Raw genomic sequence first — 17668 nt, forward strand, 5'->3', positions numbered from 1 at the left:
TGGGATATGTTGAAACATATTAAGTCATCATCGCACCTTCCTTGGTTGTGTATTGGTGACTTCAATGAAGTGCTACATCGAACGGAACACATAGGCGTACAGGAGAGAAGCCATGCTCAAATTGCCGGTTTTCGTGAGATGGTGGATGTATGTGGTTTCAATGACTTAGGTTATGAAGGTCACAGTTGGACGTATGAAAACAAGGTAGCTGGGGGATCCTTTTGTCGGGTGCGCCTGGATCGCGCGCTGGCAACCCCGGACTGGAGCGTGCGTTTCCCTTTGGCGAAGTGCAAGCATCTGTCGGCGGCCACTTCAGATCATGTGCCGATTTTGCTAAGTTGGAGGTCTGAGGAGCCGCGGCCTCGAGGGAAGAAACGATTCAGGTATGAAGTTATGTGGGAATCCCATGCTGAGTTTTCTAATTCGCTGCTTGAGTCATGGCAGAAGGAGGATGAGGCGACGACCCTGCAGGAATTACAGAGCAAATTGAAAAAAGTTTCTAGCCATCTTGTGAGGTGGGACATGAACACATTTGGGCATGTACGCAGGGAGCTGCGCAAGTTGAAACAAGAGCTAGAGCGGCTACAGTCTGACCCGCAGTGGATGGGTCCAACTCATACGGAGCTCAAGATCAAGGAGAAAATTCTGGAACTGAATCATAGAGAAGAAATAATGTGGAAGCAATGTTCCAGAATTTTGTGGCTTTCTGCAGGTGATAGAAATACTAAGTTTTTTCACATCTGATCTAGCAGAAGGAGGAGGAGAAACAGGATTGCTAGATTGAAAAAACTAGATGGACAGGTTACAAAAAATGTCCAGGAGATGAGGGATCTAGCAACTAGTTTCTACAGGGAGTTGTATACTTTGGAGGGGACCAGTAATATGGATGCAGTGTTGAATACAGTCCCAACGAAGGTTACCGCAGCAATGAACAGTAGCTTACTTGCAGCCTTTTCAGAGAAGGAAGTTAAGGAAGCTTTGTTCTAGATGTTTCTGACAAAGTCCCCGGGGCCCGACGGTTTTCCGGCACACTTCTTCCAGCGACATTGGGACTTATGTGGAACTGAAGTTACCTCTATAGTGTTGAGGATTTTGAGAGGGGAGGATGAAGCTACATCAATAAACGATACATTTATTATTCTAATCCCCAAGGTGGCAGATCCAGAGGAGTTGGGCCAGTTTAGGCCAATAAGCCTTTGTAACGTCCTGTATAAGATCGCTTCAAAGGTTGTTGCGAACAGGCTGAAGCAAATTTTGCCTGAGGTTATATCAGAAGAGCAGTCTGCTTTTGTTCCTAGGCGTCTTATTACAGATAACATAATCTCGACATATGAATGTTTGCATTTTATGAAGAGGAAAAAGCCTCATGGATCTAGATGTTGTGCTCTGAAGTTGGATATGAGGAAAGCTTATGACCGAGTTGAGTGGGACTATCTGCGAGCAATCATGCTCCGTTTGGGCTTCCACCAATGTTGGGTTGAGACAGTGATGTGCATGGTAACATCCGTCTTCTTTTCAGTTCTTTTTAATGGTGATAGACTTGACAGTTTTAAACCTTCGAGGGGTATCCGCCAAGGAGATCCTATCTCTCCCTATTTGTTTCTTTTAGCAGCAGAGGGCCTTTCGTGCATGTTAAAAGCTAGAAATCAGTCGTCCGTACTCAATGTGATTAAAGTGGCACCATCAGCTCCGGTGGTGTCTCACTCTTCGCAGATGACAGCCTGCTGTTTTTTTAGAGCTAATAGGGAAAGTGCAGAGGAAATCAAGGAGGTATTCAACACTTATTGTCAAGCTTCTGGATAAAGGATTAATATGGATAAGTCCTCAATTCATTTTGCGAAGGGCTGCAGGCAGTCTCTTCGAGAGGTGATCAAGGACGAGATGGATGTCCATAATGAATCTCTGAGTGAAAAATACCTGGGCATGCCGACAGATGTGGGTGCTTCCACTAACGGGGCTTTCAAATATATTAAAGATCGTGTGTGGAAAAAGGTCCAGGGTTGGCTGGAGCAGTGCTTGTCATCAGGTGGCAAGGAGATATTGATTAAATCAGTTGCGCAAGCAATACCTACTTTTTCGATGTCCCGTTTTAAGCTCTCTAGATGTTTATGCCAACACATCAATGGTTTATTAAGGAACTTCTGGTGGGGTAGCAAGGATGGAAAAAGGAGAACATGCTGGGTCGCTTGGGATGAGATGATCAAACCAAAATGTATGGGCGGCCTGGGCTTCAGGGATATTGAACTGTTTAATCTTGCGTTACTGGCGAAGCAGGCTTGGCGCATTCTCACGGAGGAGAGTTCGCTAAGTGCGCGAATTATAAATCCAGTTTACTTCCCAAATGTGGATTTCTTAGATGCTAATCTAGGGTCTTCTCCCTCTCGGATATGGCGTTCCATACTTGATGGCAGGGAAGTCCTGGAGCGGGGACTAATTAAGAGGATCGGAACCGGAGAATCAACACATATTTGGCAAATGAATTGGATTCCGAGAGAAAACTCTCTTCGACCCTTTAGGAGGGATTTGACTGATCCTCCGCAGATGGTTAGTGAGTTGATAGATCACACGACAGCATTATGGGACGTCCAAAAGCTTCATGCTGTTTTCTGTCCATCTGATGTTGAGGCAATTCTAAATATACCCCTTTGTACTCGGAGACAAGGGGATTTTTGGGCTTGGCACCATGAAAAGAGGGGTATCTTCTCAGTTCGCTCAACCTACGGGATGTTGGCCATAAACAAAGAACGAGCTACAACGTACCTAGAGAATATTGCTGGGAGATCAGATTTAAGGTCTGAGGAAAATGAATGGATGTCGGTTTGGCAGGTAAAGGTACCATCAAAGATACATGTGTTCTTGTGGAGGCTTGCTCATCACTCCTTGCCGTCAAGGGATGTACTGCACCATAGGAACATGGCTACTCAAAGCACTTGTTCGATCTGTGGGATGCCTGACTCGTGGAAGCACTTACTGATAGAGTGCAACATGGCGAAATCTGTGTGGGCTCTAGAACGCGAGGAATTTACACATCTGATGAGTGAAATTCAGGAGACTAAACCTAGGGGTTGGTTAACGGCTATTTTTAGCTTGCTAAAGCATGAAGAAATGACGAGGTTGGTGGTCACTCTTTGGGCCATCTGGTATGCTCGTAGGAAGGCGATCCACGAGAGCTCTTTTCAGAGACCTCTATCTACTCACTATTTTGTGAATAATTTTATAGCCGATCTGGAGATGATCAAGACGGTGCAGACAGCGCCGGTGAGGGGAACCCAAGGTGTTCCACTCCGGTGGATTCCCCCACCACGAGGACTTGTTAAAATCAATGTTGATGCAGCAGTTTCGAAGAATTCAAGCAAGGCTGTGGCAGCTGCCATCGCTAGGGATGCTGCAGGTAATTTTCTAGGAGCATCTGCGTTGGTGATTCGTGGACTCTCAGATCCAGAGACCGTTGATGCTATTGCGTGCAAGGAAGGCCCGGCATTGGCAAGTGACCTCATGGTTCAACACTTCAGGCTAGCCTCGGATAATATTAATGTGATCAGAGGAATCAAGGAGGATGGAATGGCCGTTCATGGCCATATCATCAGGGAGATAAAGGCTAGAGCAGTGCTTTTTAGCACTGCTGATTTCGTTCATGAGAACAGGTGCTCCAATGTGGATGTTTATACCATCGCAAGGAGTGCTTAAGTCCACCTCAAGGCGTTTGTAACTCGTATAACTTTGTTGATGAATAAAGAGTCATGACTCCTTAAAAAAAAATCTCCAGTTACGGCTCTTTTAGGCGGACCGTCAACCGGCGCAACGGGTCAAAACACACACCAAAACCTAAGGCGGCGGGGGCGGCGGCGCGAGCCACGGTCAGGCGGCGCGGCAGCAAGGCGGAGCACGCACCTACCCCGCGCCGCGTCCACCCCATGGCGGCGCATCCAGCCACGTCCTCCGCGCCGTCCCGGAGCCTCTCCGGCGCGCGGCCGCGCTGCGCCGCGCCCCGCAGCCCCAGCTCGCTCGCCGTCGCGGCGCCTCCGGCCGGGCTCCGGCCATGCGGGAGCCGCGCCCTCCGCGTCCGCGCTAAGGTGAGCGCGGGGCCAGATTGTCGCTTCCGCAGCTTTAGCTTCGCGGCTCCAAATACCCTTTGACTTGGTGTTTAGGCGTGTTCGGTGCTTCCCCCAAAGCCCTGCTCCCATCTCATCCCAATCCCATGGCTAACGTGGCATTCTGAATCCGCTATGCGTTCGCCTCCTGATTGGAGTCTTTATTACCCCCGCGGAGTTGAGTTGACTTGTGCTCTTCCACGCAGGTTGCCAGTGGCGTGCAGGGTGCCAGCGTGGTGGACGATGGAGGTGAGTTGTCTTTTGCTCGCTGATTCGGATAGCGTGTTTTGTACCCGTCGCGTGGAGCACTACGTGCGATTCTGTATTACTATACATCAATTGTGTAGCGGTGCAATTTGGGGGCTCGGTGATTTCCCTGTCAACGCTTCTGAATTCTTTGTGCAGTGGAGAGGCCGTGGAAACTGAGTGATGCTCGCCTTGTTCTGGAAGATGGTTCTGTCTGGAAGGCCAAGTCTTTTGGTGCTTCAGGGACGCAAGTTGGTGAAGTTGTTTTCAACACATCATTGACAGGGTACTTTTGTATGAGTGGTGGCATGTTTTGCATTTCATAGTTAATTATTGTTTGCTTTCTTGGTCAAGTCGCACCGTTCACTCAGGCAAGTTCATGTTGAGAGTTAAGTGGATATTTGATGCGGCATTTTACAGCTACTGCTACCAGACTAACTTCTCTCATATAGCTGCACGTGTATCGCATATAGGTTGCAACTTAGTCACATAGTTGTATGAAACAAATGGACTGAAAATTCTGTTCCATCTTCTTTTCAATCTATTTTGTTTAAATTTTCACTGCTACAATATTAAAGATTTACACCAGAGTTTGGTGCAACAGAACCATTATGGATGAATGGCCGAATCCTGGTAGTCCTTACATTGAAAAGAAATTCTTTTCAATTTATTTTGTTTAAATTTTCACTGCTACAATATTAAAGATTTACACCAGAGTTTGGTGCAACAGAACCATTATGGATGAATGGTCGAATCCTGGTAGTCCTTACATTGAAAAGAAATATGCCTTTAATGAGGATGGATAATTGGGGGGATGTGATTTTATTCATCGCAATTTTCAGGCCTCGAGATACTGCGGATGGTAAGGTCATTTAGAAATTATACAGCATATGATTTCGGCTAGGCTTAATTGTCTGGATGGTCAACACATGGATTGTATTAGCGTTATCATTCCTCAGTCAACTTCTTTGTACTATCCACTTTTACTATGTGATTGCTGCAAGACTATCTTGCCACAGTATTACTTTAGCATGAAGTGGTGGTTGTTTGTTTTAATTTCATGCGTTACCCTGCGGCCTTGCCGCCTTGGTTATCTTGGTGATGCGAGTGCCATTTTATATTAGATTAATAATAGTTCTTTTTGTGCCATATTTGTGTTTGCAGCTATCAAGAAATTTTGACGGACCCGAGCTATGCTGGTCAATTTGTCCTGATGACCAATCCCCATATTGGGAACACTGGTGTTAATCCTGGTGTGCTACTCTTCCTTAAAGATATAAGATGTTCAACAATTAAACATGAAATAAAGTATGTTTTCTTTTGCAGATGATGAAGAATCGAACCAATGTTTCCTCGGTGGCCTAATCATAAGAAATCTAAGCATATGGTAAAATTTTCTTTATTACAGTTGATACTCTTTAGAGAACATCCCCTTGTTTCTTGTTAAATTGCCATTTTTCTTGTGTAGTACTTCCAACTGGAGATGCAAAGAGACACTTGAAGAGTATCTGATTAAGAGGAACATTATGGGAATATGTAAGTGATAGAAGCTAACATCTCTTCACTATCTCTTGCACACATGTGTGCACAAAAATTAAAATAAAATAAATCTTTAAATTCATCTTCGATTGTCTTTTTTTTCAAGATGATGTTGATACACGTGCCATAACACGGAGGTTAAGAGAAGATGGTAGTCTTATTGGTGTCTTGAGTACTGATCAATCTCGGACAGACGATGAGCTGTTGGAAATGGCCAAGAAGTGGAAAATTGTTGGTATGTTAAGATTTCTTAAAGCAGTGATTTCCTTCAAGAAGTGATCTACCTCTATTTAAATCCCCATGTTTGATTTATCTATATGATTTTAAAATTTTAGCGATCAGCATGCTTCATTATCAGCCTCCTTTGATAAACCTGACCCTAAACGACTGCATAATTTTTAGCTTGTATATGATAGATTGCTCTTTCCCAACATAATATCGTAGGAACTAGCATCATATGTATTTAACAATTGATGGTATTGATTAAGATGCAGGTCAATAAGATTATATAAATATAAATGCCTTTGCAATATAGTATCTGTTGACCTTTGTCGAACTGAGTGCCATTGGATATCATCGATGAATTCATCACTTCAAATATTTCAGTACGTGTCTCAAAAGGAGAGTTGAAAAAGAAAATAATAAGGGAGCAGCTAAAAAAACATCCACTTTTAAATTTGGTTGAATCTGTTGGAGCAACTTACATTTGTTACTGTTTCAATGAAATGGCTTGGTTCATCTTGGCATTGTTTTCGTCGTACTTGAGTACTTCTTGGTAAAATTATTTTGTCAATACTGCTGAAAATGACCTCTGAACGATGTTTAGGCTGTTGTCTCTTGGTTGTCATGGAAGTAACTTTTGTGTTAATATTATTCAGGAGTTGATTTGATTAGTGGCGTCACATGTGATGCTCCATATGAATGGTCAGACAAAACCGATTCAGAATGGGTGTTCAATAAAGATCAGTCGAGTGCAACTTTTCATGTCAGTATTGGCACTCTATCTTTTCTGTTTTTGTTTTTGTGCACATCCAAAATATATCTCGCCCCTGATGCTGGCTTCCTTTTCTTCTATAGGTAGTTGCTTATGATTTTGGGATCAAACATAATATTTTGAGACGCTTGACATCATATGGATGCAAGATAACTGTTGTTCCAGCGAATTGGCCTGCTTCCGAGGTACTTAAGTTGAAGCCTGATGGTGTTCTTTTTAGCAATGGTCCTGGAGATCCAGCTGCAGTCCCCTATGCTGTGAAGACAGTACAAGAAATAATTGGGAAGGTTCCTGTGTTTGGCATCTGTATGGGCCACCAATTGATTGGGCAGGCTCTTGGTGGGAAGACATTCAAAATGAAATTTGGTCATCATGGGGGGAATCACCCTGTTTGTGATCTCCGGAGTGGACGTGTGGACATAAGTGCACAGGTTTGTTCCTACATCTTGCCTCTTCTCTACTTGATATGGGTCATGTCTGTTCAAAATCAACCATATTTATTTGGCTGATTTAATGATTCGCGTAACAGAAAAATCATCCGTCTTCACTGCTTTAATGATTTGCATTAAATTATTGTTAATACATGCTAATCCCTCTTGCAATGACCACCATCTGCTGTTGTATGACCTGTATATTTGTTGAGAGGTGCTGCACTTCTTTCATGTTCTCTTCAGTACTCCCTCTGTCCCAAAAAACAAGTCATTCTAGGATTCAAAATTTGTCCCAAAAAACCAAGTCATCTTACCCTGTTTAGAAAGTGCATGTGCATGCAAGAATCAATTAGTGCTAAATATGGGTAATAAAAGGGGCAAACATGGCCATTCTACCTTGTTAATTTGTCCTAGAATTCCTAGGATGACTTGATTTTTGGGACGGAGGGAGTAAATTTTAGTTGCTCATACTCTTTATACTGAATTGTAAATTTGTTTTGATAGGCAATCGTGCTATATCCACTTAGCCAGTATGGCCTGCTAAGTTAAGAGTTTAATATCACAAATCAGTTGAGACATAAAATTGATTTTGGTTGAAATGACTGGGCTCCCCCACCTAGTAAATTAGGTTGTCTCCTAGTAGAATGGTCACATCCATGCTTTTACTTTTCTTTAATGCTGTCTGCATGCTTTGCATTGTCCTAAACCACAATTTTGTTCCCTGCAGAACCATAACTACGCAGTTGACCCAGAATCACTTCCAGAAGGAGTTAAAGTAACCCACATCAATCTCAACGACAATAGCTGTGCTGGCCTTCAGTACCCCAAAATGAAGCTTATGTCTCTCCAGTACCACCCCGAGTCTTCACCAGGGCCGCATGACTCAGACACAGGTACATTTCTAGACTCTTCTATATGTACAACATGTTGTGGAGTTACTGCAGTCTTAGTGTGATTGAGCTGATGTTATGGTTCATCTTTTGTGCTTTGCAGCCTTCGGTGAATTTATAGAGCTCATGAAGAGCAACAGATAGTGAGGAGAGTAGAGTACAAGTACATGATAGTGTTCGTCTTTCAGATGTTCTTGTGCTTGAATTTCTTTTGGGTCAAAAGGACTTGAGAATAAGATGCTTCGGCACTTTGTAGCGTGCCAATGACCTGGTTGAATTTCCTGTTTTATTACGGCAGCAATGCTCCATGTTATCAGATTGTACGTAACCGGACACTCGGATGATGCCCTGGGAATTTCTCGCCGGCAAGTAAAGCTTGTCATGACGAGCACAGGTAGGGTGTAGGGATAAAGAACGGTCAGCGAGTAACAAAGGCTGGTCGTGGGATGCTTTTGTTGTTCCAGTCTAATCAGATACGCACAACGTTGCTGTCTACTTTTAAAATGTATGATGGAAAAACATCTAACTTTTGGTGTGGTGGGGAGATCTTTCAGTGCGTCCGCTGATGATCGAAACTTTCTCGTTTATCCGGAATGCACTTGCACATGCTCTGACCAGATTGACGGTGCTACGAGGAGGAGAAAAGGGGTTAGTATTCGTGCTCTTTTAGCTATCGGTGTTGCCAATGCAAAGAAATAAAGCACGTTACGGCTAAAGCTAATCATTTTGTTTGCTTGGTTCACCGGCTACTAGTCAGCCAGCAGTATTTTTTTTCATAATATAAATCGGCATCAGCTACCAGCCACAGCCAAGTGAACTGAGTAAATATTTGCTAGTATGTTAGGCCATTTGCAGTTCACCCTCCTAGCCTCCTTAGTAGGCTAGTAGAAGAGACTGAGGCCCGCGAGCTACTCAAAATTGAGATGAGTTATAGTAGAGATTGAGTCGAGCTCCAGGCTAACCTAGATCTCGTAAGATCCAATGTTCCGAGATTGAGTTATTCGACGAGGTTTAAATATTTATAGGTTGATGGATGCACTTTAGTCCATCTCGTATGCAAGTCGACATATTCATACAAAATAACGTACGAGCAATTATACGTATTCGATACTTATATCAATTTTGTCTGAAGCAACATATGAGCCTATTTGCCTAGTAAAATAAGAATAGCGTAATAAAAATGATAAGGCTAAATGTTTAGATATACTTCTTAATTAATTAATTAATTAAATTAAATCCGTCCATTACATCTGTATCTCCTCCTATTGTTTATGCCGGATATGATATCTATCTGCTGTAACCTCTAAAAAGTTAAAACTTTTCTTCTTTATCTTCTGTTAAATAATACTATATATATAGGCAAAAGAAGAGCGTATTCGAGTCGAGCTTTAAGCCGAGACAACTGAGTTCGAGATTGGCTGTAGTCTCGGCGGGATCACAGACTCCAAGATCGACCTCGGCTCAGGAGTCGGGATGCTACTGAAGTCTCCCTTGAGGTGGCAAGCTCGCTCGAGCTCGGCTCATTGACAGGGAAAAAACAGAGCATGGAACGGCGCCTTCCCTTGGCTTGGCACCGCGCTGGAAAAAATCTAATACGGCTCGGTTCCTTCAGTAGGTCGCTCGGCTTCCTCGTCAGATTACGGCCGGCGGGCCTTGCCGCAGAGCTCGGGGCGGCGCCCTCCAGCCCGTGCATCGACTTGCCCCCACCCCTGCCCCTCAGGGCTCAAGGCCTCAGGCTTTTCTTTCCCCCTATTTATCTGACGACTAGGTGAGCGGCGGCGGCATTAGTCACGTCTTCGCCTAGCCCTTTGCCGGCGACGAGCATCCACCAGGTATGCCCGCCCTTCTCTTTCCTTCTGCTATGCGAGACGGAGCACCCGAAACCCTAACAAAACTATCTGTATTCGGATCTGATCCAGTTACAATATGTTACCTACTAACTTCAATTTCGTTTGCAATTATCGGGTGTACACCCATGCCCTATGCTGGGTCCGCCCCAGCTTAGGGAACCCTGAATTTCCACAATTCTATTGTCTCTTTAACATTATTTCCTATCTGATGTGCATCCTGCAATTGTATCTTGAAGGCAAAGTGCGGATGGAGCAGCATGATTCCATGGCTGACTCACCAAGGAGGCGGCATAACCTTCTGCGAGACAAGGTCCAACTGGTGAAAAGGAAGGACTCAAACCGCTATGAGATCATTCGCTTTCATGATCCATTGTCTTTTGAGAAAGGCTTCTTTGTTGTGATCCGTGCCTGCCAGCTTCTGGTGCAGCACAATGAAGGGATAATATTTGTGGGTGTTGCTGGACCCTCTGGTGCTGGGAAGACAGTGTTTACTGAGAAGGTCGTTAATTTCATGCCTGATGTTGCTGTGATATCAATGGACAACTACAATGACGCAACTCGCATAGTCGATGGCAATTTCGATGGTAGTCCCAATCACCATGCAATTTGCATCTTGTCCTGTTATTTATTGATATGTATGCCACTTCCTTCACAGCAACACAGTTTTTGAAAATAAAAAAACAATAAAAGATAGTTGATGTCACATGTATCTGAGCAGTATCTTCTGAGCAGTATCTTGTACCTTAGTTCATTTGGAAAATGCATACCTCTGCATTCATAATGGTGTAATTATTATCTTATATGCGTTTGACGCAATGTTAGCATCAATGAGGTCTATTATTGAAACCTGCATTGTCTAAGGTGATAGTGTTTCCAACCACATAAATTGAAATTTTCACATCTTCAAACGTGCTCAGATCCACGTCTGACAGACTATGACACACTGTTGGAAAATATTCACGGTCTGAAGGAAGGACGGTCAGTTCAGGTTCCAATATACGATTTCAAGTCGAGCTGCCGGACTGGGTATAGGTAAATAATCACTGCCATCTTTCACTACTATAGAAGCTTAGGTCCATCATCATTCATTTCTAATGTTATCATTTCAAGTGCAACAGAACAGTTGATGCCCCTAGCTCCCGGATTGTTATCATTGAAGGTATATATGCACTAAGTGAGAAGTTACGGCCTGTGATGGACTTGCGTGTTTCTGTCACTGGTGGTGTTCATTTTGACCTGGTGAAGAGGGTTTTAAGAGACATACAACGAGCTGGCCAGGAGCCTGAAGAAATAATCCATCAGATCTCAGAAACAGTAAGTTGAATACTTGAATTTTCCAACTTGGCTATACATTTCATGCAGTCTTGCGGTTCATGTTAACATGTGAAATACCTCTTACCACAATTGGTGTGGTTAAATGAAAGATGGCATTTCCAGGTTTATCCAATGTACAAGGCTTTCATTGAACCAGATTTGGAGACTGCACATATTAAAATCATCAACAAGTTCAACCCATTCTCAGGGTTCCAAAATCCCATGTACATTCTAAAGGTATGAATTAATAACAACAACAACAACATAGCCTTTTTTCCCAAACAAGTTGAGGTAGGCTAGAGATGAAACCCGAAAGAAATAAGTTCAAGGTTCAGGCACATTGATAGCTAGTCTCCAAGCGCTCCTATCCAAAGCTATCTCTTTAGAGATATTCCAATTCTTAAGGTCTCTCTTAACCGACTCATCCCACGTCAGTTTAGGTCTACCTCTACCCCTCTTTACATTATCGACCCGCTCAAGAACCCCATTACGCACCGGCGCCTCAGGAGGCCTTCGTTGGACATGTCCAAACCATCTCAGCCGATGCTGGGTAAGTTTCTCCTCAATTGGTGCCACCCCGACCCTATCCCGAATAACTTCGTTCCGGACTCTATCCCTCCTTGTGTGCCCGCAAAACCACCGCAACATCCGCATCTCTGCTACACACTCAGTTGCTGGACATGTCGCCTTTCTGTAGGCCAACATTCAGCACCGTATAACATCGCCGGACGAATTGTTGTCCTATAGAATTTGCCTTTTAGCTTTTGTGGCACCTTCTTGTCAACTTGTGGGTTTCAAATCCATTAGAGTGGCTATTTTTTATGCTAGCTTGCCAAAACCTAACGCAACCCTCCTCCTTTACCCGGGCTTGGGACCGGCTATGCTGAGACGACTCAGGAGAGAGAGAGAGTCTTCCAGTCAGCATAGGCGGAGTTTATGAATTAATAACCTCTATATTTTTTTTCGATCCATGTCCTAGCAAATCTGTATCTTGTCAGATCACTAGACAGGTTAATTGTTGTTTTTTTTAAAGGAAAACAGCAGGATAGGTCTCCTGCTTTTGTAGATATATGTTTATATAATAAAAAATAGGAAAATATACCAAGAAAATGGCCAGAGGGCCAAAGAGAAATTAAAACCTTTCAGGATGTAGCTAGCGATAGATATCCAGAAGCAACTGATAAGAAAATTGTTGAATTGTGCACCAACAACATAGTTTCAACAAGAACTGTTTTTATGATTTGCCAAGATAGCTTGACTCTTGGTCGTCTATACTTGCAGTCACCAAGGTCTCTATCACCTGAGAAAATCAAAGCTGTGCTTGGCGATGATCATACAGGAAGCAATGAAGAAACTTATGATATATATCTACTTCCACCTGGGGAAGACCCAGAAGCGTGCCAATCTTATTTGAGAATGCGGAATAGGGAAGGGAAATATAACCTAATGTTTGAGGTATATCGGTTTTATTTTTTCCCCTCTTATCAATGGAAGTTCAGTTCTATGTTTTTCCACTCTTATCAATGGAATTTCAGTTTTATGTGTTTTTTTTCTCGTGTAATGGAATTTCAGTTTCATGTTTAATGGATGTGTATTATATTTTGAAGGACATTGTTGGTTGTACATGGTTCTGATGTTAGTGTTGTAAGGTTCTTGGATTAAGCCCATCCCTTAGTTTCTGTGTAGTTTTTTTGCATACACATATTTCCAAGAATCTTTATTCGCTAGAACATGGAACACTAGTTCAATTCAATTTTTTATTTGCAGTAATCCTAGTTGTACGTCTATTTCTATATTTACTAGGACTGCTTAACACATTTGCTCAGTCTTCTATGCAGTTGGCTTAGATCCACCCTCTTTCACCTGTTTTTTTGTCCTAAACCCTTATGTGTGATAAACAAACCCTTGCTGTCTCAGACCTACTATTCACTTAGTCCCTTATGTTATTTTCTACTTGAAGGAATGGGTGACCGACAATCCTTTTATTATATCACCAAGGATTACTTTTGAAGTCAGTGTACGTCTTCTTGGCGGTTTGATGGCACTGGGATATACTATAGCAGCTATACTGAAGAGAAGCAGTCGTGTTTTTTCTGATGGCAAGGCAACTGTTAAAATTGACTGGCTGGAGCAACTTAACCGGCAGTATATACAGGTGAGCATAATCTTTGTTGTTCGGTTGCTGTAGTTTCTCTCAATGTTGCTGTTCACATCTCAAGTTCTTAAGTACTATTTTATTTGTTACTTTTTGTGTCTCAGGAATTATTTAAGAGTAGAATGCACCAAAGGTCCCTGAACTTGTCCCACTGTGTCAGTTAGGTCTCCAAAACTATGCATATTTAAGTCTCCAAACTCTCTAAAGGGGTCCATCTCAGGCCCAAAACGCACCACGCAAGCTTCAGATGCTGGCATATCATGCCAAGTTGGTGAACATATAAGGAAAAACCCTGTTTCTAACTTTCAAATTTGGGTCCACTCCTTTTCCCTTCCCCTTCCCCTTCCTTCCCCCTCTCCCTCTCCTAGCTGTGTGGCTGCTAGCGCCCATCCACCTGCAGCTCCAACCTCTCCGACGGCCTCCACTCCACCTACGTCCAGCTCCCACGCCCACACCTCGTCGACCACCTCGACCGCCCGCTTCCACTTCGCGCACGCGCTATGGCCTGTACCCACCATCGCACTCCCTTCCCTGCCTTGGCACCCTTGAGCTGGTCGTCAAAAGCCTCTCCTCATCGCGCGGGGGCCCCAACACTGATGAACCGGAACCTAAGCCTACCACGGATGCTCGCGAGCCCGAGCTGGAGTGCGGCGGCGACGGACCCGCAGAGATCGGCCTCATGCACGTAATAATCATGCACGGTTTCTTGGACGTGGATGGCGCAGCGGTAGATCACTGAGAATGGTGCAGCAGGCACACACACCGCGGCGAGGACGGCGAGCTTGATGATGGCGCTGGAGAAGCAGCAACACACGGCGACGCACTCTGCCGCCGTCCCGCTCCCCGCCTCCCCGCACTTGGGCAACTCCCGAGCGCTGCTCGTGCTCCCAATGTGCCCGCCACCTCCGTCGCCTCCAAATCGAGCTCCACCCTCTCCAATTTGAGCTCCGTTGCTGCCTCCAAACAAGCGGCAAAATCATTGGAGAAATCAGTGACATCACGCTCAAATCGAATGAGGTGGAGCAGGGGATGAGAAGATGAGGTGGTGGATGCAGAGAAGATGAGGAGCAGGAGGGCGGAGGCCCCCGCTTCCTGGATGGTGATTGGTGGTGGTGGATCGTCGTCGTCCGCCCCCTTCGCCGGCTTCAGCCCAAGGCTTGCCGGGTTACTGGTAGCACTGCCACGGACACTCCCACGGAGACAACCTCGACGTGGCACTGGGCCAGGACGGCGCCACACTACCCATCCTCGCGTCTTGGTCTATGGGCTTGCTGACGGTGCTCTCTGTGTCATCGTCGTCCTTCTTGTGGGAGGGCGCCGATGGGGATGCCGGTGAGAACATGGACTACAAGTGGGAGGGCCCAGCTGCCACGACGGGCTTCTCCAGCCTGCCGCGCAAGCTCAACGAGCTCGAGCATGTCAGAAGCTTGAGCAACAGAGAAGAACGATTAGAGAGTAGCATGCTGCTGTGGAGAAGAGATATGGGGGCTGGCTTGTGGGCCCCACATGGGAGGATATAGAAACTTGGGGGGTTTTCTGTAAATGTTTGACAGCGTGGCATGCCACATCAGCGTTGGGAGCTTGCGTGACACGTTTGGGACCTAGGATGGACCCCTTAACACAATTTAGGGACTCAGATACACGTTTTGAGAGTTTGGGGACCTAGGTGAACTACCATAATAAATTTGGGGACTGGGGGTGTATTTTACTCATTATTTAATAACATTACTTCTTTGTATAGGTGCAAGGAAGAGATCGGCTTTACGTCAAATTTGTAGCGGAGCAGTTAGGCTTGGATGGTTCTTATATACCACGCACATATATTGAACAAATTCAGCTGGAGAAATTGATAAATGATGTTATGGTATGTATTTTATTAGTTATGCACTTACACAGCATATCCGCATTACTTCTAGTTGTATTGCTTAGTCATTGGTTGAGTCTGACTGATATGCAGGCATTACCAGAAGATTTGAAGACAAAGCTCAGCATTGATGATGAGCTGGTCTCAAGTCCAAAGGAAGCATTTTCCCGTGTTTCTGCGGATAAAAGAAACAAACTTATGAAGAGGTTTCTTAATAAAATCCTTGTTTCCATTTTTAACTGTTCTCTTGTAAAAAGTTTGTTAAAACTTGAAACTTTGGAACCTGAATAAAATTAGCTGACTTTTTGTTTTTGATGTTCTCCAGTGGTCTATCACATTCATATTCAACACATGGAGACAAAAATATTGTGAAGTTGAGTAAACTGACAGATAGCAACAGGAGGTATGGTGGAGGGCGAGCCCCTGAACCTCCTGCCATCAACCAGGTGATTTTTGTAAAAAGTTATGTAAGCAGTCCAATGCCTAAATTTTACATATGAAATGCTGATATGCAAATGTTCTTGTTTCCACTTGTATTTCATAGGGTGCAATCACCCAGCTTTCTGAGCAGATATCAACATTGAATGAAAGGATGGACGAGTTTACCTCTCGAGTTGAAGAACTTAATTCAAAGTTTACAGTGAAGAAACATTTACCCAGTCAGCAGAATTTAGCTCTTCCAAATGATGCTTGTAATGGTTCCACGCCTACAAATCTCTTTGTTTCTCAGTTAGGCAATGGTACTCTGATACCTAATTCTTCTTCGTCGAACCTACTTTCAAAGGATTCCCCAATGATAGAAGAGGTCTCCCCCCTCTCTCCTACCTACCCTTTCCATAGCTTGTTGAAATTATATGTATTAGTACTGTTAAAATTGTTCAGTTTATTTAATAGCTTAAGAATTCAGTGAGAATTTTTGAGACCTCAGAGACGGATCTTAACGATTTGATAAAAATAGCAAAGGATCAGGGTTGTCATGGGTGTTCTCTAGATAAGTGGGCTGCAAATTCAATCCTGTTTGAGTTTTAGTCCAAAACAAATAAAAGGAAAATTAAGTAGTCCAGTTCCATTTCCAGTACAGGTAGTGCCAGAATATAGTTGACAATGATTAAAAAACAATGTAATTATACATCTATGAAATATCAAAATAATATTTAGATTGGAAAAAGCACATACCGTCTGAGAATTGCTAATTGCATGATTTCATAAGTTAGTTTGATGCACTATTAGTATTCACACACAAACTGTAGTCTGGTTTCAACTAGTACCAGACAAGTAATTGAAACTTGTATGAGCCTTCTGTAATATTCAGCTGAATCGCAGGTAATTGGTCCCATACCTTATCTTCAGAAAATAAAATTTGGCATAAAATGTTCATGTGGCAAAGCTTCTTCATGATAGGACTCTTGAAACTTTTAATGGGACATATGATTCTTTATTTTCATCATAGATACAAAAAATATGTATTGTGCAAAGCCTAGGCTAGATGAGTATAACTCTTGACTTTGCAAAATTTAATGGTATAAGCAAGTTCTCTGGTAATTCAATATGTTTTTGACATTTTATTTAGTATATATTGTAAACCTGATTCCAGTTTGTGTCCGCCTTATTCTTATTGTAAGACATTCTTTTGTACATACCTTGATTCATGTTTGATGCTTTGTTTCCTAAGCAGATTATGAACATAGCAAGAGGTCAACGCCAAGTTATACATCAGCTCGACAATCTGACCAACCTGCTTCATGAGCATTTGGTCTTAACTCGTCAGTCTAATGCTGCCAGCAGGAATCGAGTGTTGGATATCGACACTGTCATCTGTCCACTTATTTGCCTAACAGTAGCTAGTATTGGGTACTTCATGTTTAAAGGTCTGAGCCGGGGCTGACCAAAATGAATCAGCCCAAGAATGCCCGGCTCCGTTGAGTTTGGCAAAGGAGTGGAGGAAGACAACTGTGACAACTGATCTGCAAGACCATGGAGTCCAAGATTCCATACTGATGTTCTGTCCTGCAAGCTGAAGAAAGACAGCTCTCTCAAACGTTTACACCCGGAAGACCATATCAAACAGCTTACAATAGTCCTAATACAGATATAGTGAAATACCCTCACAAGCAACAAAGCCTTTGTTTTTTTGGGAATTACTCAGAAATTGATGTACCAGAGGCATATACTTTTTCCTGTAACGGATACTGGCAGTCCCCAGTATCAATAAATTTTGGAGATGATTATAGTCCTCAGATGATGTCAATGAAATCATGAGAAAATCCTGCTGAAAATTGTCGTCTGTCTGATGA

The 17668-nt window shown here is 43.5% G+C and overlaps 2 protein-coding genes across 3 annotated transcripts; both read left to right on the forward strand.

Annotated features, from left to right (window-relative positions):
• Window positions 1-3763: 3763 nt before the first annotated feature.
• Window positions 3764-8526, forward strand: LOC120656973 (carbamoyl-phosphate synthase small chain, chloroplastic). The gene is made up of 11 exons (XM_039935214.1): window positions 3764-4073; window positions 4298-4340; window positions 4497-4623; window positions 5502-5590; window positions 5664-5724; window positions 5806-5873; window positions 5983-6111; window positions 6755-6861; window positions 6954-7301; window positions 8029-8194; window positions 8295-8526. Exons 1-11 carry the CDS (start codon window positions 3915-3917, stop codon window positions 8333-8335), a joined length of 1338 nt encoding a protein of 445 aa, XP_039791148.1. The 5' UTR covers window positions 3764-3914; the 3' UTR covers window positions 8336-8526.
• Window positions 8527-9662: 1136 nt separating this feature from the next.
• Window positions 9663-17650, forward strand: LOC120656972 (inorganic pyrophosphatase TTM2-like). 2 transcript variants are annotated; one of them, XM_039935211.1, is made up of 12 exons: window positions 9668-10023; window positions 10278-10625; window positions 10959-11073; window positions 11160-11355; window positions 11479-11592; window positions 12637-12810; window positions 13316-13510; window positions 15252-15374; window positions 15468-15580; window positions 15700-15820; window positions 15919-16179; window positions 17050-17650. In XM_039935211.1, exons 2-12 carry the CDS (start codon window positions 10289-10291, stop codon window positions 17257-17259), a joined length of 1959 nt encoding a protein of 652 aa, XP_039791145.1. In that variant the 5' UTR covers window positions 9668-10023; window positions 10278-10288; the 3' UTR covers window positions 17260-17650. The 2 variants fall into 2 exon arrangements, with proteins under 2 accessions (XP_039791146.1, XP_039791145.1); XM_039935212.1 differs by lacking the exon at window positions 11479-11592 and having other exon boundaries at window positions 9663-10023.
• The last annotated feature ends 18 nt before the right edge of the window (window positions 17651-17668 follow it).

This window comes from Panicum virgatum, chromosome 1N (genome assembly GCF_016808335.1).
Source record: "Panicum virgatum strain AP13 chromosome 1N, P.virgatum_v5, whole genome shotgun sequence".
Lineage (NCBI taxonomy): Eukaryota > Viridiplantae > Streptophyta > Magnoliopsida > Poales > Poaceae > Panicum > Panicum virgatum.

Coding starts and splice junctions, on each gene's coding strand:
- LOC120656973 (XM_039935214.1), top strand. CDS start 3,915: ATGGCGGCGCATCCAGCCACGTCCTCCGCGCCGTCCCGGAGCCTCTCC. Junction 4,341..4,496: donor CAGCGTGGTGGACGATGGAG/GTGAGTTGTCTT, acceptor TTCTTTGTGCAG/TGGAGAGGCCGTGGAAACTG. Junction 8,195..8,294: donor GCCGCATGACTCAGACACAG/GTACATTTCTAG, acceptor TGTGCTTTGCAG/CCTTCGGTGAATTTATAGAG.
- LOC120656972 (XM_039935211.1), top strand. CDS start 10,289: ATGGAGCAGCATGATTCCATGGCTGACTCACCAAGGAGGCGGCATAAC. Junction 10,626..10,958: donor AGTCGATGGCAATTTCGATG/GTAGTCCCAATC, acceptor AAACGTGCTCAG/ATCCACGTCTGACAGACTAT. Junction 12,811..13,315: donor AATATAACCTAATGTTTGAG/GTATATCGGTTT, acceptor TTCTACTTGAAG/GAATGGGTGACCGACAATCC.